Source organism: Danio aesculapii, chromosome 1, assembly GCF_903798145.1.
Source record: "Danio aesculapii chromosome 1, fDanAes4.1, whole genome shotgun sequence".
In the NCBI taxonomy this organism is placed as follows: domain Eukaryota; kingdom Metazoa; phylum Chordata; class Actinopteri; order Cypriniformes; family Danionidae; genus Danio; species Danio aesculapii.
The window spans coordinates 24,174,653-24,194,880 of NC_079435.1; the positions used below are offsets into that span (position 1 = coordinate 24,174,653).

The following is a 20,228-nucleotide window of genomic DNA, read 5'->3' on the forward strand; positions in this document are numbered from 1 at the left end:
AAATAATCCCACTCTTTCTGCCTTTGTCCCTCAGAATGAACCCCATTTAAGGATTAACCAGATTACTGTTACTAAAGCTGATTAAGTCAATGTTTTAACCTGTATTTTAGTCAAATGAGAATGGTGCTCCAACTGTTTTTGAGCCATCAGAAAGAGAAGCCAACTAAACAGAGGCCAGTCAAAACACAAATAGCTCCCCCTCCTGGCTACAGATAAAAGTACTTCAACCTCAGCATAGCATAACTTTATAGTTTGAAAGTCAATAAATAAAATTCAAGTATTATATGCAACTTTTCAGTCACCTTTTCATGCTGTTCTATGAGAATCTCCACCACAATGTTCTGGAACTTGAGGTCCATTATGGCTGCCACGGTTTCTTCCTGTGGCCTCATGAGTGTGGGGCCAAACACTACACCCAGATTCGCCACTGTCATCAGGTTCTGTTTGCTGTTGGCAGCAACACTACACACACACAAACACACAGAGAAAAGCAGTAATTAAATTAAACATGAATCGTTATAAACAAAAGAAAATAATGTACTGCACATTTTATGAACATTTGAGTTTGAGAGGCTGGTTTAGATTGTGACAGTAAATGCAGTTCGCCTCCAATTATAAAGTATAAACAATCTTCAGTCTCACTGCCAATAATCGCTGCTGAATGTACTCTGGTTGTAATAATTATAGACATTACAAAATGAGAGAGATGTTGAAAAAAGACATTACATAAATAACTTACATTAGGGAGGAGAAGGTTGGCAGAAAAAAAAAATGTGTGGTCTCAAGTTTTTCCCTTTCTTTTTTATTATTGTTAATATGTTTCCTAATTTAAAGGCCAAACTGAAAACCTGCATGATGAATGACTCAAATAGTATTCAGTAGTCATTATTTTCAACCTTTGACTATTAGCTTAAGACCTGCAAAAGCATTTCCATGCAGGTCAATTCATAAAACATTTGAAAGAATAAACTTACTATTGTCTCTAGGTTCCAATAATAATAATTGAAAAAACTAATGAAAAAAATAATTATAAAAAAACACAAGATGATGATGGTGAATGCCTTTTTTATTAATGAACATTACATTCATATACAGTTGAAGTCAGAATTATTAGCCCCCCTGAATCATTAGCCCCCCCCTGTTTATTTTTCCCCCCAATTTCTGTTTAACGGAGAGAAGATTTTTTTCAACACATTTTTAAACATAATAGTTTTATTTTATCTTTGCCATGATGACAGTAAATAATATTTTACCAGATATTCTTCAAGACACTTCTATACAGCTTAAAGTGACATTTAAAGGCTTAACTAGGTTAATTAGGTTAACTAGGCAGGTTAGGGTAATTAGGCAAGTTATTGTACAATAGTTTGTTCTGTAGATCAGTGTTCCTGTTCCTGTTCCTGAAGGCACCCTGTTCCTGAAGGCACACCAACAGTTCATATTTTCAACCTCTCCCTAATCAAACACACCTGAATCATCTTATCATAACATCAGAAGAGACTCCAAAACCTGAAGTTAATGGGTCAGAAAAGGGAGACATCCAAAATATGTACTGTTGTTGTGCCTCCAGGAACAGGGTTGGGAAACGCTGCTGTAAACTATCGAAAAAAAATAAATATAGCTTAAAGGAGCTAATAATATTGACCTAAAAACATTTAAAACAAAAAATATATATATTAAAACTGCTTTTATTCTAGCCAAAATAAAACTAATAAGACTTTCTCCAGAAGAAAAAATATTATCAGACATACTGTGAAAATGCTTTGTTAAAAAAAAAATTCATAACGGGGCTAATTGCGTTTTTTTTTTTCTTGACATATTGCAGTTTCGATTTGGTTTGCGATTTAATTTTGTAGTGAAGCTTCAGCTCAATAAACTGTATCGTACAATAGCTTCTTACTGCTAAAATTCAGTTTCACGTTTATACAAATTTGTTTATAAATATTCAGAAATTAAAAACTCATTTTTCTCTAGAGCATACATTAAACACAAATAAAATTATCTAACCTTTCTTGTAAACAAGTTGAACTCAAATTAAGGAGATAGTGTAGCTTAATATAAAAACAAAACAAATAAAAATATTATAAAAATACAGAACACTCAGCAAACTTACATGGCTGAAACAACCAACTGTACTTTGAAATTGTACTTTGGTGTTGCTTGCTACTAGATTGAGTGTCACTGGCAATACATTGAGCTGACTTTTTAGCAAGATATAGCCACCTGCGGGGCTTTATTAAGTGCTAGTTGTTGTATTTCCTTGTACTGTGGCACCTAGTCTACGACAGCTTTTATAAATGACCCGTTTTTTTTTTTTTTTTTGGTGTCTGGTAATATGGGAATATTTTGGTTTCAAAGTCACAATGTCCTGTTTTCCTTTGATATTAATTTGTCTATTAAAGCTTCTGAAGCGGCAAATGCCATCATCCCGCGTCCGCGCTTTTATTTGTTTATTATTGTGGGCATTCCGTTTGGTTCAGTTGTGCAATTCTGATGGGGCAGAATGAAAGTGTGCTAACTCAATTGCCTAGTAAGACTAAAGGGGGTCACACACTAGAATCGCCGTTAGGCGCGCCACGCATTTTGGAATTCTAAACATAGGTTTCTATCAGGGTACACACACTGGCACCACAAGTCGGCGTATGTCCTCGGCGCCCAGCCACGACTCAAGACACTGTTCATATTTTTTCTGCGCCACAAAGCACCATCTGATTAGTTTCATTTTAAATAGCATGCGAATGTGCGCGTCTGGTGTGCGATACTTTTAACTGTCATGTGCACGCAGTGTCGCGGCGCATCCGGTGTGTGACACCCTTATCACACACAGACAGCAGTCACGCATTTGCTTTGGGTGGGGGAAATTAAATAATACAAACATATTTCATGTCGCAGACAAATATATTTCATGTTGCAGTCTTAATCGCACAGCCCTAATATATATGATTTCAATCAGCCATTAAAACACATCTGAGGCAATACACATCTTGATTGAAGTCAATAAGTTGGAAGTCAATAAGTTATTTTATAATAGCAATAACAAATATGACACCTTTCAGCAAAGGCACAATAAACTGATTAACAGTTACAGTAAATATATTATAATTCATAATGTTGCTTTTTTATTTTAATTTTAGTACATTTTGGTGATTCTTCCACAAAATATCAGCATTGTTTTAATCATTATTGTAAGATCATGGGCGATGACTAAAGTAATTGAACTTTGCTATCACAGGATACCTATAAATGCATATTTGAAAAGAAGTTATTTAATACATTAATTAACCTAAAGTTAACTTAATTTGTAAAAAACTCTATTTCTTTATTGGACATCATAAGATAATATTTCCAAAACATTCAAAGCTAATTATAGGACCATAAAAACAATTAATAAAACTAAATCGGAGCATTTTAAAAAGTGGTAACAGCTCTGTTATCCATTTCAGAGCAAACATCAAGTCTAATGATGCCAGTTTAGCACTAAAGGCTGTACACTCTGGAATAAACATGCCATAGAGAGACAACAATTAATCACCTCTCTAATTCCATTTCAAATGACATGGCAACATTTGGCTTTTCCCTCTCCATCCCTCATGGCTGTGCAACTGCACCAACTCCTAAAGCATTTTGTGAGGGTTGGAGAGGATGGAAGAGGAATTTAGTGGCGGATAACCTAAATTTAATTTCCAATTGCACATCCTTTGCTGCCAGCAAATCCCACTCTATATTTTTGAGATGACGTGGCTGCCCAGTCACTGATTGCCGGAGGTTAGTGAGATTATGTGCTTATCTTCAATTTGCTTACATTCACATTATATAAAAATGCGAGGCCTGAGGTATAAAGCCTTGTAATGATAGCAAACATTATTTTGCAAATCTCTTACCCCATCTAATCCATCTAATCTCCAACAAAAATCAGTTGCATAACTCTTCTCTAAATGGGAAGTGCTGGGACAGAAAGGAGAGGGGCAGAAAAAAAGAGAGAGGAACACCCATTGACAGACCAGAAATCCGAATCAGGCGTTTTTTTTTTTTTGTTTTTTTTTTGTATATTTGGTTGTTTGTTTTTTGCTCCAAGTTGTAAATCAAGCATTTTTATTTAATTTATTTTTATTTTTAGGGTGCATTGACACTAAGAAGTTCATTGATTCACTTGCTTTGGTCTGGGCCAACAAACTGTTGCTGTTTATTTATTTATTTTTTTGTTCACTTTCGCTCTTTCCTTTTTGCTGGTGAACCAGAAAATCGGTCTTGAATTGTCTATTATACACATTTTAGTTATAACTGTAGACTAGTAGCAGACATGCCATATTTTATCCATAAATAAAACTAGTATCAGGGCTACAGCTGGGGTACACATTGCCGTTTATCAGTGGCTGTTCATTATTGGCTGATGATTGCTTAGCAACAGCAGACGCCACGGGTGCACAACTCAAACTACGAGATCTTAATAACTCGAAAGGTGCAGGACTTTCTGCTGATGTCGGATGAAAGTCAGATCTTTAGATTAGATTAGATTCAACCTTATCGTCATTACACATGTACAAGTACAAGCCAACGTAATGCAGTTTAGGTCTAACCAGGAGTGCAACAGCAGCAAGTTCAGGATATGGGTATAAGTTATAAGTGCAATTATAGAAAAGCTATGGGTAATATTTACAGATGAACATACTTGGTGCTCGAATCGAAGGGGGGGGGGATGCAAGGGGATGGCATCCCCCTTATGGAAAAAAATTACAAAAAGCATCCCCTTTGTAAAACCACCATGCCCCCTTACCATCCCCTTTAGATTGACATCAGTGTGTGTAATGTAAAGCTTATGCAAATTAACTATTTAAATTCTCCATTTATGGTAATATATGACTTATAGACAATGACGATTGACCAATTAGAACGTTCAGAACTTTTCAAAATGTCTAAGAGAGCAGTTGAGACACAACTTTTTGCATTCTTTAAAAAGAAAACAAAAGCTACGATATTTAGTTCATTTAATATTATATATGTATGCTGTACCTGCCGTGCAAATTTGCATCAGTTTAGAAAGCATGACAATAGTGTAACTTAAGCCATTTTATATTCACTGCAAAACAGACCCAAGTTTTCTTTATAAATGAATCTTGAGCTTTGATAGGAGACAACGATTCAGTCGTCCATTCAGAAAGATATTTGTAAGTGAATCAGCTTTGAGCAACACAGTTAAATGAATCATTCAGTGTCAAAGACAAAGACTTGACTCTGCCTACTGGCGGTTTTAGCTTCAAATCTCAATGACACTTGTATTATTAATTTCAGTGCATTCATGCCACCTCCTACACCTTGTTAAACAGTCAATTTATACATAAACAGTAAATTCATCTAAATGCTAACTTAGTTTTTAGCATCTTTGTTGCCATCTTTGTTGCGTCAAGAGGAGTTTTGTTGATTTAATCTGATTGCAAGATATTCTTCCTGATATTATTTCAGTTTACATAAAAAATCTCATGTAGTTGGGCCACTTAAGATAAACAAAGTGTTGTAAATAAAAAGGTACATTTATATTTAGTCAATCAAACAGTTGCTGGTAGTCAAAGACTTACATTGTCAATTAATTAACAGTCCCTTTTAATTTCATGATTTTCTTAAAAATGACAAGCGTAAGATTGTTAATGGTTGATGGTTGTTTTAAAAAAGCATTTTCTCAAATTAAAAATTTATTTAAGACCTATTTTGTTGTAATTGTATGTGTAATATGTATTAACTATAGTCTTTTAACTACAACTATAGATTTACATACTGTATAGGTTGCTATTAATAATCAGGAATATGCAAATAGATATGAACATAACATACAGGTTGTCATTTGCTATAAGCAGGAATTACAAGTAGATATGTCATATTTATAACTTAAACAAACCATCTCTTCAGCTGGGTCTCGGTCAGTTAGTTTGAAGCACACCAGAGTGCAATTGCTCTATTGACAAAATATCTGCACCAAAGTGGGAAACGAACTTGAGTTTGAGTTTCATTTGAACCAAATAAAAGAGGTTGGAAATTCACCCTTAAATTCAGACGATCTTTGTCCTGGATTTGCAGTACAAAATGTGTAAAAGGAGCTTTAACAGAGGACACAGACAGCACAGATGCAATATGGAAATTTAACAAACATTGACCTTTCTTCTTTTATTACTTAGATAATTCTGTGAGGTTTTCAATATTAGATAAAAATGTTGCATGTATAAGACTAGTGTGTTCATATAGTTTTTAGTAGAGCTCATGTTTAGTGGATCACTTAAAGTTTTATGTTTCATAAAGCTTGAAAAACATAAGTCCATATCATCTGTGTAATAATTAGGGATGCAATGGTTTTTGGTAAAAAATCGTTTCGTCCCGTTGTCCTTCCATGGTTTGGTGCGCCCTGTAATCCGCGGTTCAGAATATGCATTATTAATATTGGTTTGGTGATAAAAACAACTGCAACAAAGTAAAAAAGTTTCACCTTTGTACGCTTCCGATTACCATTTAAATGTCTGTGACCTGTCCATTCATCTTTTAATATGTCAAATCTGTTGTTGACATCATGGACACAGACATACAGCCTAAAGAAGTTGTGCAGGTCTGTAACTGCTGTCGCACTCCCGCTTTGTGCTCTTCTGCACCTGATTGCTCCCGCTATTTATTCATTCTGCTTACCCACTCTCTGCTAAGAACTATTTTCTTCTCAATTGACTGTTGAATTAAGAGAGAAGAGCAAAACACTCTCTCTTTGCTTAAGTTTCATCCACTTCGATGGTGCTGATAAGTGATAATGGAGCTCTGTGGAATAATTGGTAATAAACATGCGTTGTTGCTTTGATAAAGCAAATAATATAAACAGAAATAACCTCAATTATTAAGATGTGTTAACTTTTTATTATCTGCATAATTGGTTGAGTCAAGATGTAAACCAGAAAAAGGGAAAGTTTAAAGGGGTGGTCCACTACGATATCATATTTTAAACTTTAGTTGATGTGTAATGTAGCTGTGTGAACATGAACAACATCTCTGAATGTATTAGGCGCAAAGTTCAATGCAAAGGGAGACATTGGCTTTTACAGAGTTAGCTTAGCAAAGCCTACAGCGGACGAAGTTTGGGGACTACAAAAAAATACATCCAGGTTAATGAGATCATAAACCCTTCAGGTTATGTGCATACACCTAGTGCAGCAAAGTGGCATAGCCAGAGGTGCTGTAATGTTATAGTAGAGATGCTTCCTAGAGACATGGAGCTAAACCACGAAACACAGCACATTATGTGCATCGTTGGATTTGCTCTTCAGTGTTTGGACTCTCAGTAGTGATTTTTAAACCACACTGGACTGAGCTAAACTAAACTGGACTTAAACACTACAAACTGAACTACACTGTTCCAATTTACTATGACGTTTTATGTGAAGCTGCTTTGACACAATCCACATTGTAAAAGCGCTATACAAATAAAGGTGAATCTACTTGAATGTTAGCTGACCAATCAGAGGCTCTTGAGGTTGAGCCTTTTGGAGAAACTAGGAAATATGACAGTCGGTTTCATGGTAGTTGCGTAGCAGTATATAATTAAAGCAAGATATATGAAAAGATAATGTGATTTTTTCATATGTGATAGCTTTGCATCTTATAAACACAACCAAGCCTTAAAAATACACTTCGGACCACCCCTTTAAGCTTTTTCTCTCTTTATTTTTCTTTAGCATTTTCAAAATGCCCTACTTTTATTTATTAATGAAAGAATAAGCAAATCATACGTGTTAAGCCTGCAGCATTGTCAGGTGTTTGTTACCCTATAAATATGTATACTGTTCTTTTCTGTAGCCATTTTTTTTCTAAACATAGCACATACCATACCGTAGCGAAACAGTCACCCTTATACCATGATGCATACCGAATCATGAGTAGACTAAACCATTGCACCCATAGTAATAACGTATTGACAAATACTGCAAGCCTATCTACAGTTTTATTTTTGTACAAGAATGTTTTTAAGTAGCATAATTTTATAATTTCGTCCTTTCCTGCATGTTTAACACCAAACATAAACACAAACCCTACTTACAGTAGCCACCAATAAACATCCATATCAAATCATTAAGTCCATTATGTCCAAATTATAAATATAGTTAACTAGATTTGCAAATTCGCTTGTTTAAAAAAAGTAATCAGAATCAGTGATCAAAATCAAGATCGGTGTATGACAAAAAAAAAAAAACACACACAAAAAAAAGTTCTATATCTACATAGCAGCTTGGAGAGTATGAAAGTCCGTGTGGAGTTGTCTCTTTGCTCAGTCTCTTGTCTGCCTGTTTGCTCAGTTGCTCGGCAACAGATGTAGCCTACGGACATCTCTACTGGTGCTGCCTGTAAGAAGGGTGTGTGTTTGTGTACTGATGGGAAGCATGCAAGAGAGAGAGAAAGCTGGAAGTAATGAGAGAAATGTGGCTGACGGACGACAGATATAAAAGGCTGGAGAAGGAAAAGAGAGAATGTACATCAAGAAACATCAGAGAGAGAAAGAAAGAGAGAGAAAGAGAGAGAGAGAGAGAGAGAGAGAGAGAGAGAGAGAGAGAGAAAACTGTTTCCACTCACTTGGCGAGATGCTTGGTAACCAGACTGAGCACTAATCTGTTCTTCTCTGGCAGTTTATGAACCAGACAGTGTATGGCCTGAACTCTGGATTCTGCACTAGCGCTCTCTGAGCAGATATGAAAAATAACAAAAAATGTTTTTAGAAGACATTATGAAACACTGCAGAGATAAGACTTTATACATTTTCTTTTATAATAAGACCGACATATGTTTCAAAAAAGCGATAAACACTGTTGCAATTTATCCTTGGTTCTGTTGGTTTACCTCAAGCTGACAAAGAGAGAGAGTTTTGAATTTACTGCCATCTCAGCTTCCCTGGCTATTTCATTACAAAACCAGATCAACATTTTATAAAAATAACTTTTCTATAATAATAAAAAATTTAAAAATAATAAAAAGACATCAACTGCAATAAATAATACACAAGATAAAAATCGAAAAGTTTTTTAAAGGTTTACTTTTGATAAAAAAAAAAGTGTACCATTTTTGAAGGATTCAAAAATATTTCCTTTAATATCTCTCCAGATAAAAATCGTTGTCTGATAACATTAAAAATAGGGCATTCCACAAGAATATTTTAACAGTTTGATTTCTGTTGCAATATTGACATTTAAGGGGTGCTTCTCCTTTTAGTAAATGTACATGAGTAAGTCTTGTGTGTCTGATATGACATCTTGTGTAAACTCATATATTAATAATCTCATCTTTTAAGTAAAAAAATAGTGTTGTGTTCAAATTGACTCAAAACATGCAAATCATTGACAAATTTTGAATATGTGAGGACTTTCTATCTGCTTGGCAAGTCGTGATGTATGGAATACTGTTTCCGGGTCCAAGCTGCTACTCATTTGAATTGAGGAAAATATCCGTTTATGGTCACTTTCTCATATCACACTTTAAAGTGAATATTATATTATAGCAAATCATGATGTACACATCGGTCTCTGGATTCGCTGCATCACAATAAATATATATATTTATTTATTTATTGTGATCGTGATTTTCGAAAGTATTACATCGCTTTGTAAACATTTATTATTACCATTTGATGAGCCTCCCTATACAGTTTAATAGAGCGCTTGGACCTGGAAGCTGCTGCGTATTATGTCACACTTAACAAGCGGATATTGACTGGAGTGGTGCTAAAAATGCTTTTCATACGTTACCGTCTTGTTTCTAGTCGAAATATTAAACTTTTTTATATCAAGAAGCATTTTTAACAATTAAAATAAATTGTCTGTTTCCAGATATATTATGTCAAAGTTAAGTGTGTTTAACTGTAAAATAATCTGTCAATGAGGTAAGCAAAATTCTCTTATTACTTTATTTTATCCAATTATCATAATCTGCCAATGAGGTAAGCAAAATTATCTCATTTCAAAGTGAAAAACAAGATTATTTTGATTACCCCACTGGCAGAATATTTATCTTATTTTGACTTATTATTTCTCAAAACAACACAATATATTTTTACTTGTATAGAAAATGTTTTATATATAGAAAAGAAAAGAGACCAAAACTCTAAATAAGAAACTTTTTAGCAGTGTAGTGGCTAAAGCACTCCTGCAGACTACCAAAAAATAATTACTTAATTATTTTGTCATTGTATGTGGAATAATAATAGGCTTACCACTACTGACTTACAGCACCGACCAACACCTATACTACCTAACAAAAGTGTTGTTGCCCATCCAAGTTTAAGGAACAACAAATAATAACTTGACTTCTTGTTGATCAATTGGTATCAGAAGTGGCTTATATAAAAGGAAAATGCCTCTAGATTATGCTTATTTTACCAAAATAAAATATGATGCCTTGACCTTTAATCATTTAATTAGGACAGTAAAGCAGGTCGTACACCGGATGCGCCGTGACACGATGTGCTCATGACAATTGAAAGTGTTGCACACCTGACGCACACATTCGTATGTTATTTAAAAATGAAATTATTCAGATGGTGCTTTGTGCCTGGGCGCCACAGGCAGCCGCCGACTCGCGGTGCTGGTGTGCATACCCTGATAGAAACCTAGGTTTGGAATTCTAAAATGCATGGTGGTCCGTGGCGCAAACGAAGAATTTGCCTTATAATTGCCATCCACTCTGCAGATCTCTCGCATGCCCCATACTGAATGTAACCCCAAACCATGATTTTTCCTTCACCAAACTTGACTGATTTCTATGAGAATCTTAGGTCCATGCCGGTTCCAATAGGTTTTCTTCAGTATTTGTGATGATTGGAATGCAGTTCAACAGTTGATTCATTGGAAAAATCTACCTTCTGACACTTTTCAGATGATCAACTAGAAGTCAAGTTATTACTTGTTGCTCTTACAACTGGGATTGACTTTGTCAGGTAGTGTATTTTACCTGGCTGAAAAGGTATTTTTCAAAATTTCTTCACTAAATTGAATTCGGTTACACTTTTCTGCCAGCATTAACCCCCTTTAGACCTCAACAAATCATGCACTCTTTTCCCAGAGACATGCACATTTTCTAGGTTTACAGCATTTGTCAAATAACTGATTCGTTTTGGGTATTGCTTGATTTTTGTCAAAGCAAGGACAAAGACCTTACTTGCAGGGACGATGAACTCCTTATAAAGCTCGTATGTCATTAGAGGCTCTGGAAGGCTCCTTGAGAGAAACAGAGGGGGAGAGATTTATTGGCTTTATTGGGCATTATTATATACACAACACAATGATTAATGTGGCTGATCACGGCAAGAAATTAGACGAGCACACAAATGCACATACACACTGTTCAGGACCAAGTTCATCTGAAGGTAGATTCGCTCAGTGCCTGGCACCCGTCCCGGCACCGTTAGCCCAAAATGAGCCCAGCAAACCAATATAATTTATACTTGTATTGGGGTACAAAGACAAAACATGCTGCTGCGCTATAAAATCTGCCGTCTGCTACTCTACTGCACCGCATCAATCAGAAAATTAATTGAATGTTGAATTAATTAATTACATGTCACTGGAAGGAATGTCCCACTGTGAATCTGACAAATCATTTAAAAACATATTTCCCCATGACACATTAAACTGTGCACATTCATTTATTAATTTTCCTTCAGCTTAGTCCCTTATAAATGAGGGTTCAGCACAGCGGAATGAACTGCCAATTATTCCAGCTTATGTTTTACCCAGCGGATGCCCTTCCAGCTGCAACCCAGTACTAGAAAATAACTGTGATATATATATATATATATATATATATATATATATATATATATATATATATATATATATATATATATATATATATATATATATACATACATATTTTTTTTTTTTTAACAATTCAATTTGGACACACAAAGTTTTGTATGTTTATTATCTGAAAATTTAAATATAATTAAAGTAGAAACTCACCTCAGGTAAAGTTTTAAAGCACTGGTAATAGTTTTGACATCCCAGTCCTCACTGGCTGATAAATCGATGTCACTTCTCTTTTCATCTATATTAAAAAGAAGACAAAAATAATAATAATAATATTAATAATAACAATAATAAAAATGTTGATTTCGTCTTTATTAGAAAGAAAAATCTGTAGTCGTGGTATAAATGACACCAATTTGTTTTGGTTACAATTTCCACAGTCAATTAATCAAATTCATTTTGGCACAAGCATTCAATTGGTTTAGCATAATGACAGTAAAAAATATGGACGACGCAACAGCGCCTTTTTCCATTGAAAGCTTTGAAGGCAAAATGCCTCATGAAGGGCACAAATTGTCGCAAAAGACTGCTGAAATTGGAGCCTAGGCATGTGCTGAAGGGACTACATGATGGAGCCAGAGGCGGAGCTTCAGAATCAAGCTTCCAACCAAACGATTGTACATCAAACGAGCCACGCCCCCCGAACTTCTCACTTGACCACCCGTATCTGCACTATAACAAGAGCTCCCTAACATAAATATACACACTTACATTAAAAAACACGTAATAATACAGATTTTAAAAACTGTGTGATGCAAGTTGGTATAATTTAATAAAAACAATATTTGGACTGCAAAATAAACAATCTTTCATACACTCTAGCCCAAGTTAGACTAAGCCATGAGCACAAATAAATATTTCTCTTATAATGGGTTGTTGGTATTTGTTATATTCATAGGGGTAGAAATAACATTTGCAAAATATGAAAAATAACATATAAACAACATACATATTTAGAAAGGTTTTTATTAGCAATCAACAGGACCCAAAATATACACACCATAGATAACGATTTACCATGCAGGAAAAATTGTGTGTTTAAAAGATAAACACAGCAAGATTTCAAAATTTCAACAGGATATTTGCACATCCCATCCTTGCACTATATAAAATAATCCTTATCAATTTTTACAATAAGCTTAGCAGTATTAATACATCAGCTGCTGCAACATCGCTTCTATATTGTTTAGAATTTTTTTTGCCTCCGTTTTCATTTGGTTTATCTTTTGTTTTCATCTGGCAAAGAGGAACTTACATTCATTTTAATGTTTATTAGGACTTTTCAAATAACAACACAACATTAAATGGTGTATAAAAATAATATCTAACATTTACAGCTCTATTTGTTATATAAGATTCGGTTTCTGGAACATTATTAACAATATTTTATAACAGCAAATTCAGTGGATTAACTCAATAACATGACGAAACTCAAAATCTCAGAGACGTCCTTTAAATTAAGTTTCAATAACGGACAACAGGAGATCGATGTGGACATAAGCTAACATTAATTTTGTCTTCCTAATTATTATTTCAGACCCATAAAGAGAATTACTGCTACATAGCGATCACCTGTATTTTCCCCATCATGGCTAGGTGTGTATCAGCAAACTAATAAAGCCTGATCAAGCCCTGACTTTAGCGAATAAACAGTGTCCCACCAGATCCTGTTTGTCAGAAAGTATATTTTATTGCTGAACAACTCATTTTATCATAGTAAAAAAACACAGAAATCAAATAATAACACTTCAATCTCCTCCTGAAGGTCCTACAGTCTGTTTAGAGAAACTGTCGTTCACAACTGTCAATCATGATGACACGCCTACTTTTTATAGCATTAAATGACTGGCTAAAAACATTCTGTTTACAAAAATGAAGATCTGCACCTATATCAGCATGATAACCAGTGTCATATTTGACCAAAACCAAATTTCGGGACAATTTATTCCAAGTGTAATTATTATTTATTTTTATTTTTTTAAATTTGGGCTCAAATCTTGTTCATTAACACGGAAGAGGCGGGGTTTATAACTTATAACAGCCGGACGCGTCACTCAAAAGCAGGTGTGTGGCACACTTGGGGTTTAGCATGGTGTTTATAGATTGATTGTGTTGTAAAAATATACACAACAGTTTAAAACAGAATAAAGACACTGTTTTGAGTTAAGAAAAGCAAACTATGGCTTAATTCATTTGGCAAGAAAGTAAAAACTGCAATATTATTATATTAATAAATGTGGCTTCACTCCACTTATCCAATTTGTGTCCATATGTCTAAAAGTATTCTGAAATAGCAATACTGAAATAGCAATACTGTTGCTATTTGCAACAGTATTGCCAGACTATATCCGTGCATTTGATGCAGAAGTATAAATCAGTCTTAACAGAGTGGGGTCACATGACTCCACACCAGTAGAGAAAGTAATTGAAAAAAAAATTTTACTTGGAAAAAATGGATCGATTATAGGTTGTGAATGTCGATTTCGATTACTTTTCGATTAATCGCCCACCCCTATAAAACAGTATTGTAGAATATTTTAGATATATAGACACATATCGGATAAGTGAAGCAAAGCCAAACCACACACAAAAACTTGATCTTCCACAGTTAAATGAATTTGATAAAAAGTGTGCAACATTTTCATGCAAGAAGTATGTTTTATGCGAGAATGTAGCTGATTTGCTGATATGCTGCAACAGCACCTTTAAATACGAGATCAATGTAGCGAATTTTTATGCTCACGATGGTAGAGCAGTAAAGGCAGACATCGTTGTCACCAGGAAGGCCAAAGCAAACTTTTGATGCTCTCGCCACCTTTGGTGTGAACACAGTTACTTGTAGCATGTACCATATTTGAATAATACACTGTAAAACCCAAAAGTCAAAAAATGAAATGTGTAGTTACCTGAAAATTGACTGAAAGGTAATTCTACTTATTTAAAAAGAGTTTTGAACTCAGTGTAATGAGTTAATTAAATACCTCATTAATTCAACTTAATTGGAGTAAGTTCACAGTACTCATATAGATTCATTTTATTAACTCAAATAGTTTGTTGCAATCGCTTTCCTCAATTGGTTTGAGTTGCCTTAATGGGTTTTACAGTACTCAGTTGATTTGAGTTCTCTTCATTTATTGCGTTTTACTGTGCTCAAATGGATTAAGTTCACAGTCCTTATTAGGATTAGTTTTTGAACTTAAATGGTTTGCGGCAATCGGTTTCCTCAAATGGTTTGAGTTAACTAAATTTTTGGGGTTTTACAGTAGCCGCGTTTCCACTATCGCGCCTAAAGCGAGCGTGCCAGGCCGAGCCAAGGCCAGTCGCGTTTCCACTATCACTTCCGGGGTGTAATCGGGCCAAAGCGGGGCTTCCTTGGGGCCTGCGTCCGGCCTTTTTCTGCCCGCCGAATACCTTGGGCCAAGGAGGGCCAACTGGGGCTTCGGGGCGGGGTTACGTACAAAGGCGGAGTTTTCCTGTCAGGTAAAGAGGAGACAAGATGCTTTACATTTGTTTTGCTATCGCGCTAGCCTTGCAGCCAAAATCTGTGTTCGAAGTAAATGCCGCCGAACTCGAATGTCCTTATCCAGGGATCGCTGTCTGGCCTTACACCAACAGACCACAAACAGTAAAAAAAGCAATCGCTTCGGTGTTCTCCATCTTCCAGCTCTCGTAGTGATGCCAGGTTGTGTTTGTGGTTATAATTTGAGTTTTTTGTTCCCGCTGAAGTGGGCGGGTTGTGTGACGGGTTGTGTGACGTTTGATTCGGGGGACGTTCTGGGGGCGGTGTTTGCGTGACGCGCTGCGAGCAACTAGCCCGACAGTGGAAACGCGACATGGCCCGATAGTGGAAATGCGGCTAATGTATGTGTACTCAAAACTAATAACCCTAACCCAAGCCATAATCCTACATGCAGTTGAATAATATTAATTTTGATGAACAAATGTACAATTATAATAACAAACACTGTAAAATTAAGTGTAAACTACAGTTTAATGTCACTTTATTAGGAGCTTTCCATAAATATGAAGTGCAATGTGAAAGAAAGTAAAGAGAGAAAAAAAAAGCAGAGAAAGGTTTGAGGTCAAGCAGAAGAGAATAAAAAAGCCAAACATCTGGAAAACTTGTTTGTGCAGTTGTATTTCTCTTCCACACAGAGTTGTAAATATAGCACTTTCCTACTGGAGGATGAACAACGTGTATGTAAATGTGTAAAGTGTAAAATGATCTGCTTTGAGTTTGGAGTTCCAGGCTTTGGCACTTTTGAAGAATTCAACCGAGGCACTGACAATCACCTCTGTGTCTGGCTTGCTGTTACCATGGTAATAAGCGAGAAAGCTTTTAAAGAGCACTGCAGACAAAGTCTAAGGTCACGTATGTACAACATTGTAGTCATTTAAGTCAATTCATTCTCAATCAAAACTGAGAGGCTGCTTGAACCATTTTGTGCTATTTGCAAAAGCGGGGAAATTTTCCTTGGCTTAAAACCACAAGTCTAATGGCAGTCGGCAGTGCTTGACAAAGCACACACATCAGTACTCAAGTAAAAGTGCAGATCCACTTATAAAATATGGCTTCAGTGTAAGAACTACTTCTCAATTCTACGGTGAAATGACAAACGTGCACGATTTGTTTAATGTTAAGTAGAAAGTGAAAATTACTGACTGATAATTTTTTATTTATTTATTTATTTATTTATTTTTAAGCAAAATTTGCCATACACTGAAAGGTATGGAGCCAAGGAAGTCACATGTAAATAAAATAAAATAAAATTAAATAAATGCCACATAAAATAAAATAAAATAAAATAAAAATCTGTGGTGACCGTTTTGCAGTTTGTCCCCCAAAATTTATAAACCATACTCATAAATTCTTAGACGGTTCCCTCGGTTTTAATGAACAATGTTCACAGATTAAACTGCATTCAGATTTTGCAATTTTTTCAACTCATGCCAACTATATTCATAATCCATGCAAACACTTAAACAATCCGCTCACACTTTTTTTTCTTTCATAAAGGTGATTTTCAGGGCTCCATCATTTGTGATAATTAAAAAATAAAATAAAAATATAAATATATAAATATAACAGTAGAAGAAGCTGTGGATTGTGAGCCACAACCTGTCAGTAATTTATTTGTTAAAATTAATCTATTATATTATAGTTTCAAGCGTTAACGGTATGTCATAGCAAGGACGTAAATAACAGAACATGCTGTTTGACACCGTTAGCAATTTAGCGGCTCTCACCCCACTCACACTTTTGTCAGCGCTACTAAGCTGACCAATCACAGAGCTTGCGTTACGCGTACACGTTACATTTTTTCGAGAGGTGCGCGTCAGCGAGGGGCTATGCGTCCACATGTAGGCTGCGCCGTAGCATACGCATGTGCTTGATGAAGAAGTATAAATCAGCCTTAATGGTTACACTGACTATTTACAGAGCTGAGGCAAAACACATACTAGTAGAGATGTGACGCTTTTCCTGGTGAAGTGTAGCCAATCCTCAAATCACAGCACATTATGTAAGCTGACCAATCTGAGCCCTTGAGGGGGGACCTTCGGAGAAACTAGGAAATATTATTTCATGTTAGCTTAGTAGCTTTATATAATCAAAGTAAGATGCATGAAAAAAATTATGCGATTTTTTTTTTTTTTTTTTTTACAAATGAAGAATGAGCTCACGTTGCTTTGCATCTTATAAACTCAACCAAGTCTTAAAAATACACTCTGGACCACCCCTTTAATATGACATTTCCTAGGCAATGATGAGATTAACATTTATAAATTTAATGATTTTACTTAGCATTAAGTCATAAAACATATTTAGTTAGAATATTTTGATTAGGTTAAATATATAAACCCTGAATTTTCTTTTTTTCAAAGTGCTTTTTAGTCATTAAGGTCCAAAAATGGTTTAAAAATGTTGATTAATGTTCTACTGCAGAAAACATTTATTTTTATTTTGGAGGGGCTTGCGTAATAAACCAATAATGCAAAACTCAATTGTACAAATTTAAAGGGATAGTCCACCCCAAAATGATGTCACCATTTACTTACCATAAAGTTATCATCAATTTATTATTATTATTATTATTATTATTATTATTATTATTATTATTATTATTATTATTATTTACTGTTATTTAGAAAGAAATGCATCAAGAATTATGGAATAAACAAGGGTGAATAAATGATTACAGCAGTTACATATTGGTGCTAACTATCCCTTGAAATGAACAGAATGCCTGGATGTGAACGACAGCGGTCTGAATTTGAAAATGAGATGGAGTTCTGCTCTGGAGGTTTGGCAAGTTTGAGGATGGTGAGGCAGGCTGTTCTCAGATGAGGACAGTGGACCCGTATAGAGTGTTAATGGCTATTAGACTCTGGAGTGGCTGAGTTCATGTAGCAGCAGGGGCTCAGGCAGCCTGCCGACTCGACACAGCGTTTAGCATTCAGAGCAGAGAGACACCAGCTCATGCTAAGACTGCAGGAGAGAGAGAGAGCGAAAGTAGTTGTGAAAGCGCGAAAGAACGACAGAAAGAGCAAAAGAAAGAAAGCTGCGCATGGGACAGAACTCTTGGTATGAGAGATGATGATGATAGTGTGAGAGATAGTGATCAGAGTGTGTTGGGTTTTTGGGGGGAGGTGAAATAGGATCATGGAAAAGTGACAGAATGAGAGAGAGAGATAGAAAGAAAGAAAGGTTTTAACATACTTATATTTATTTTATTTACTTTACATTCTAAATGCACTAAAAATAAAATTATGGTAACACTTTATAATAACTACACACTATAAATCATCTATTAAGCATTAGCAAATAGTGAATTCATTATTCTGTAAAGCATTAACTCCATTAATAGACATTAGTAAGCAGTTTATAAAACACAAATACAAATGCTTACAAATGTTTTCTTGACTTATAAGCATATTTAAAGTTTAATGATTGTATTTTCATAGTTTGTTACTTATTAATTGTTCATTATAAAATTCAGTATTGCATTATTTACAAACCATTTGTATTTAAGAGTAGTTGGTGGCTTTTAGAAACATTCAGAATGAGTTAGTAAATGATGAAGAAACTATTCAAATCAACATTTATACATCTCATTATTCAGGCATATAGTAATGATTACTCTATATGTTAATAAATGCTTTATTAATCAACTTCATGCAGTTTTGTGACCTAAAGTGAGGACTATTTATGCTTTGTAAATCACTTATAAATGACAATTAAGGCTTAGTATCAACTGAACAATAATTGTTTTCAAATCTAAAAAAATTATTACTGTAAACCTTAAACATTGCCGAACAGGAGGGTCAAAATACAATAAAAAATAAATACAATTAAATAAAATTGGATAAAACAACAATAATATATTAATTTACCAATATCTTATGATACAACATTTCAAAGTTATTTAGCGATGTTTAAACTGCACAGTAATTTTATTTTAGTTAAGGTTGCAAAGATTTATTTTTCACTTGATACAGTTTCATTTGTGTATCTTCAAATGAATAGAAATGAATAAAGTTGTTTTTTTTATTTTTTCGTGTTTAGAATTTAACTGAGCCTTTAATAAGGGATTTATAAAGCATAAATAGTCCTAACTTTAGATTCGGTATCAAATCAAAGTAAGATTTATGAAAAAAAAATTATGTGATTTTTATAGAAATGAAGAATGAGCTCACATTGCTTTGCATCTTATAACCACAAACAAGTCTTAAAAATACACTCTGGACCATCCCTTTAATATGACATTTCCTAGGCAATGATGAGATTAAAGTTTGTAAATATAATGATTTAGTCAGCATTATAGCAATTTGCAATAACATGTTTAGTTAGAAGATTTTAATTGGGTTAAATATATAAACTCAGATTTTTTTTTTTTTTGTGACTCTAAAGTGCTTTTAGGTATTAAAGTCCAAAAATGTTTTGAAAATGTTTTACTGCAGGAAAAATGTATTTTTATCTTGGAGGGGTGCGAGTAATAAAACAGCAAATTCTTAATTGTACACATTTAAAGGGCTAGTCCACCACAAAATTATGTCATCATTTACTTACCATAAAGTAGTTATCATTGTTTTATTATCATTATTAATATTGTTATTATTATTGATTATGATTATTATTATTATTGTTATTTAATTGTCATTATATGATTTATAAAGCATAAATACTCCTAATTTTAGATTAGGTCACACAACTGGATGAAGTTGAGTTAATAAAGCCTTTATTAACATACAAATTAACTATTAATATATGCCTAAATGATAAGATATATGAATGTTAATTTTAATAGTTTATTATGCATTCTGAATCTTAAAATATCACCAACTATACTTAAATAACTAATTTGTAAATAATGCTATACTTAAGTAATGAAAAAATAATCATTAAAAACATAT

General features: G+C 34.3%; 1 protein-coding gene across 1 annotated transcript in view; it reads right to left on the reverse strand.

Moving 5' to 3' along the window:
• arhgap10 (Rho GTPase activating protein 10) overlaps positions 1 to 20,228 on the reverse strand; it is a 127,745-nt gene that overhangs the window by 39,454 nt on the left and 68,063 nt on the right. Inside the window, exons 15-18 of the mRNA XM_056457718.1 lie at positions 11,970 to 12,054; positions 11,167 to 11,225; positions 8,593 to 8,698; positions 303 to 462 (exon numbers count right to left, since the gene is read on the reverse strand). Of these exons, the coding sequence (XP_056313693.1) occupies positions 303 to 462; positions 8,593 to 8,698; positions 11,167 to 11,225; positions 11,970 to 12,054 (410 nt within the window). The remainder of the gene's footprint in view (positions 1 to 302; positions 463 to 8,592; positions 8,699 to 11,166; positions 11,226 to 11,969; positions 12,055 to 20,228) is intronic.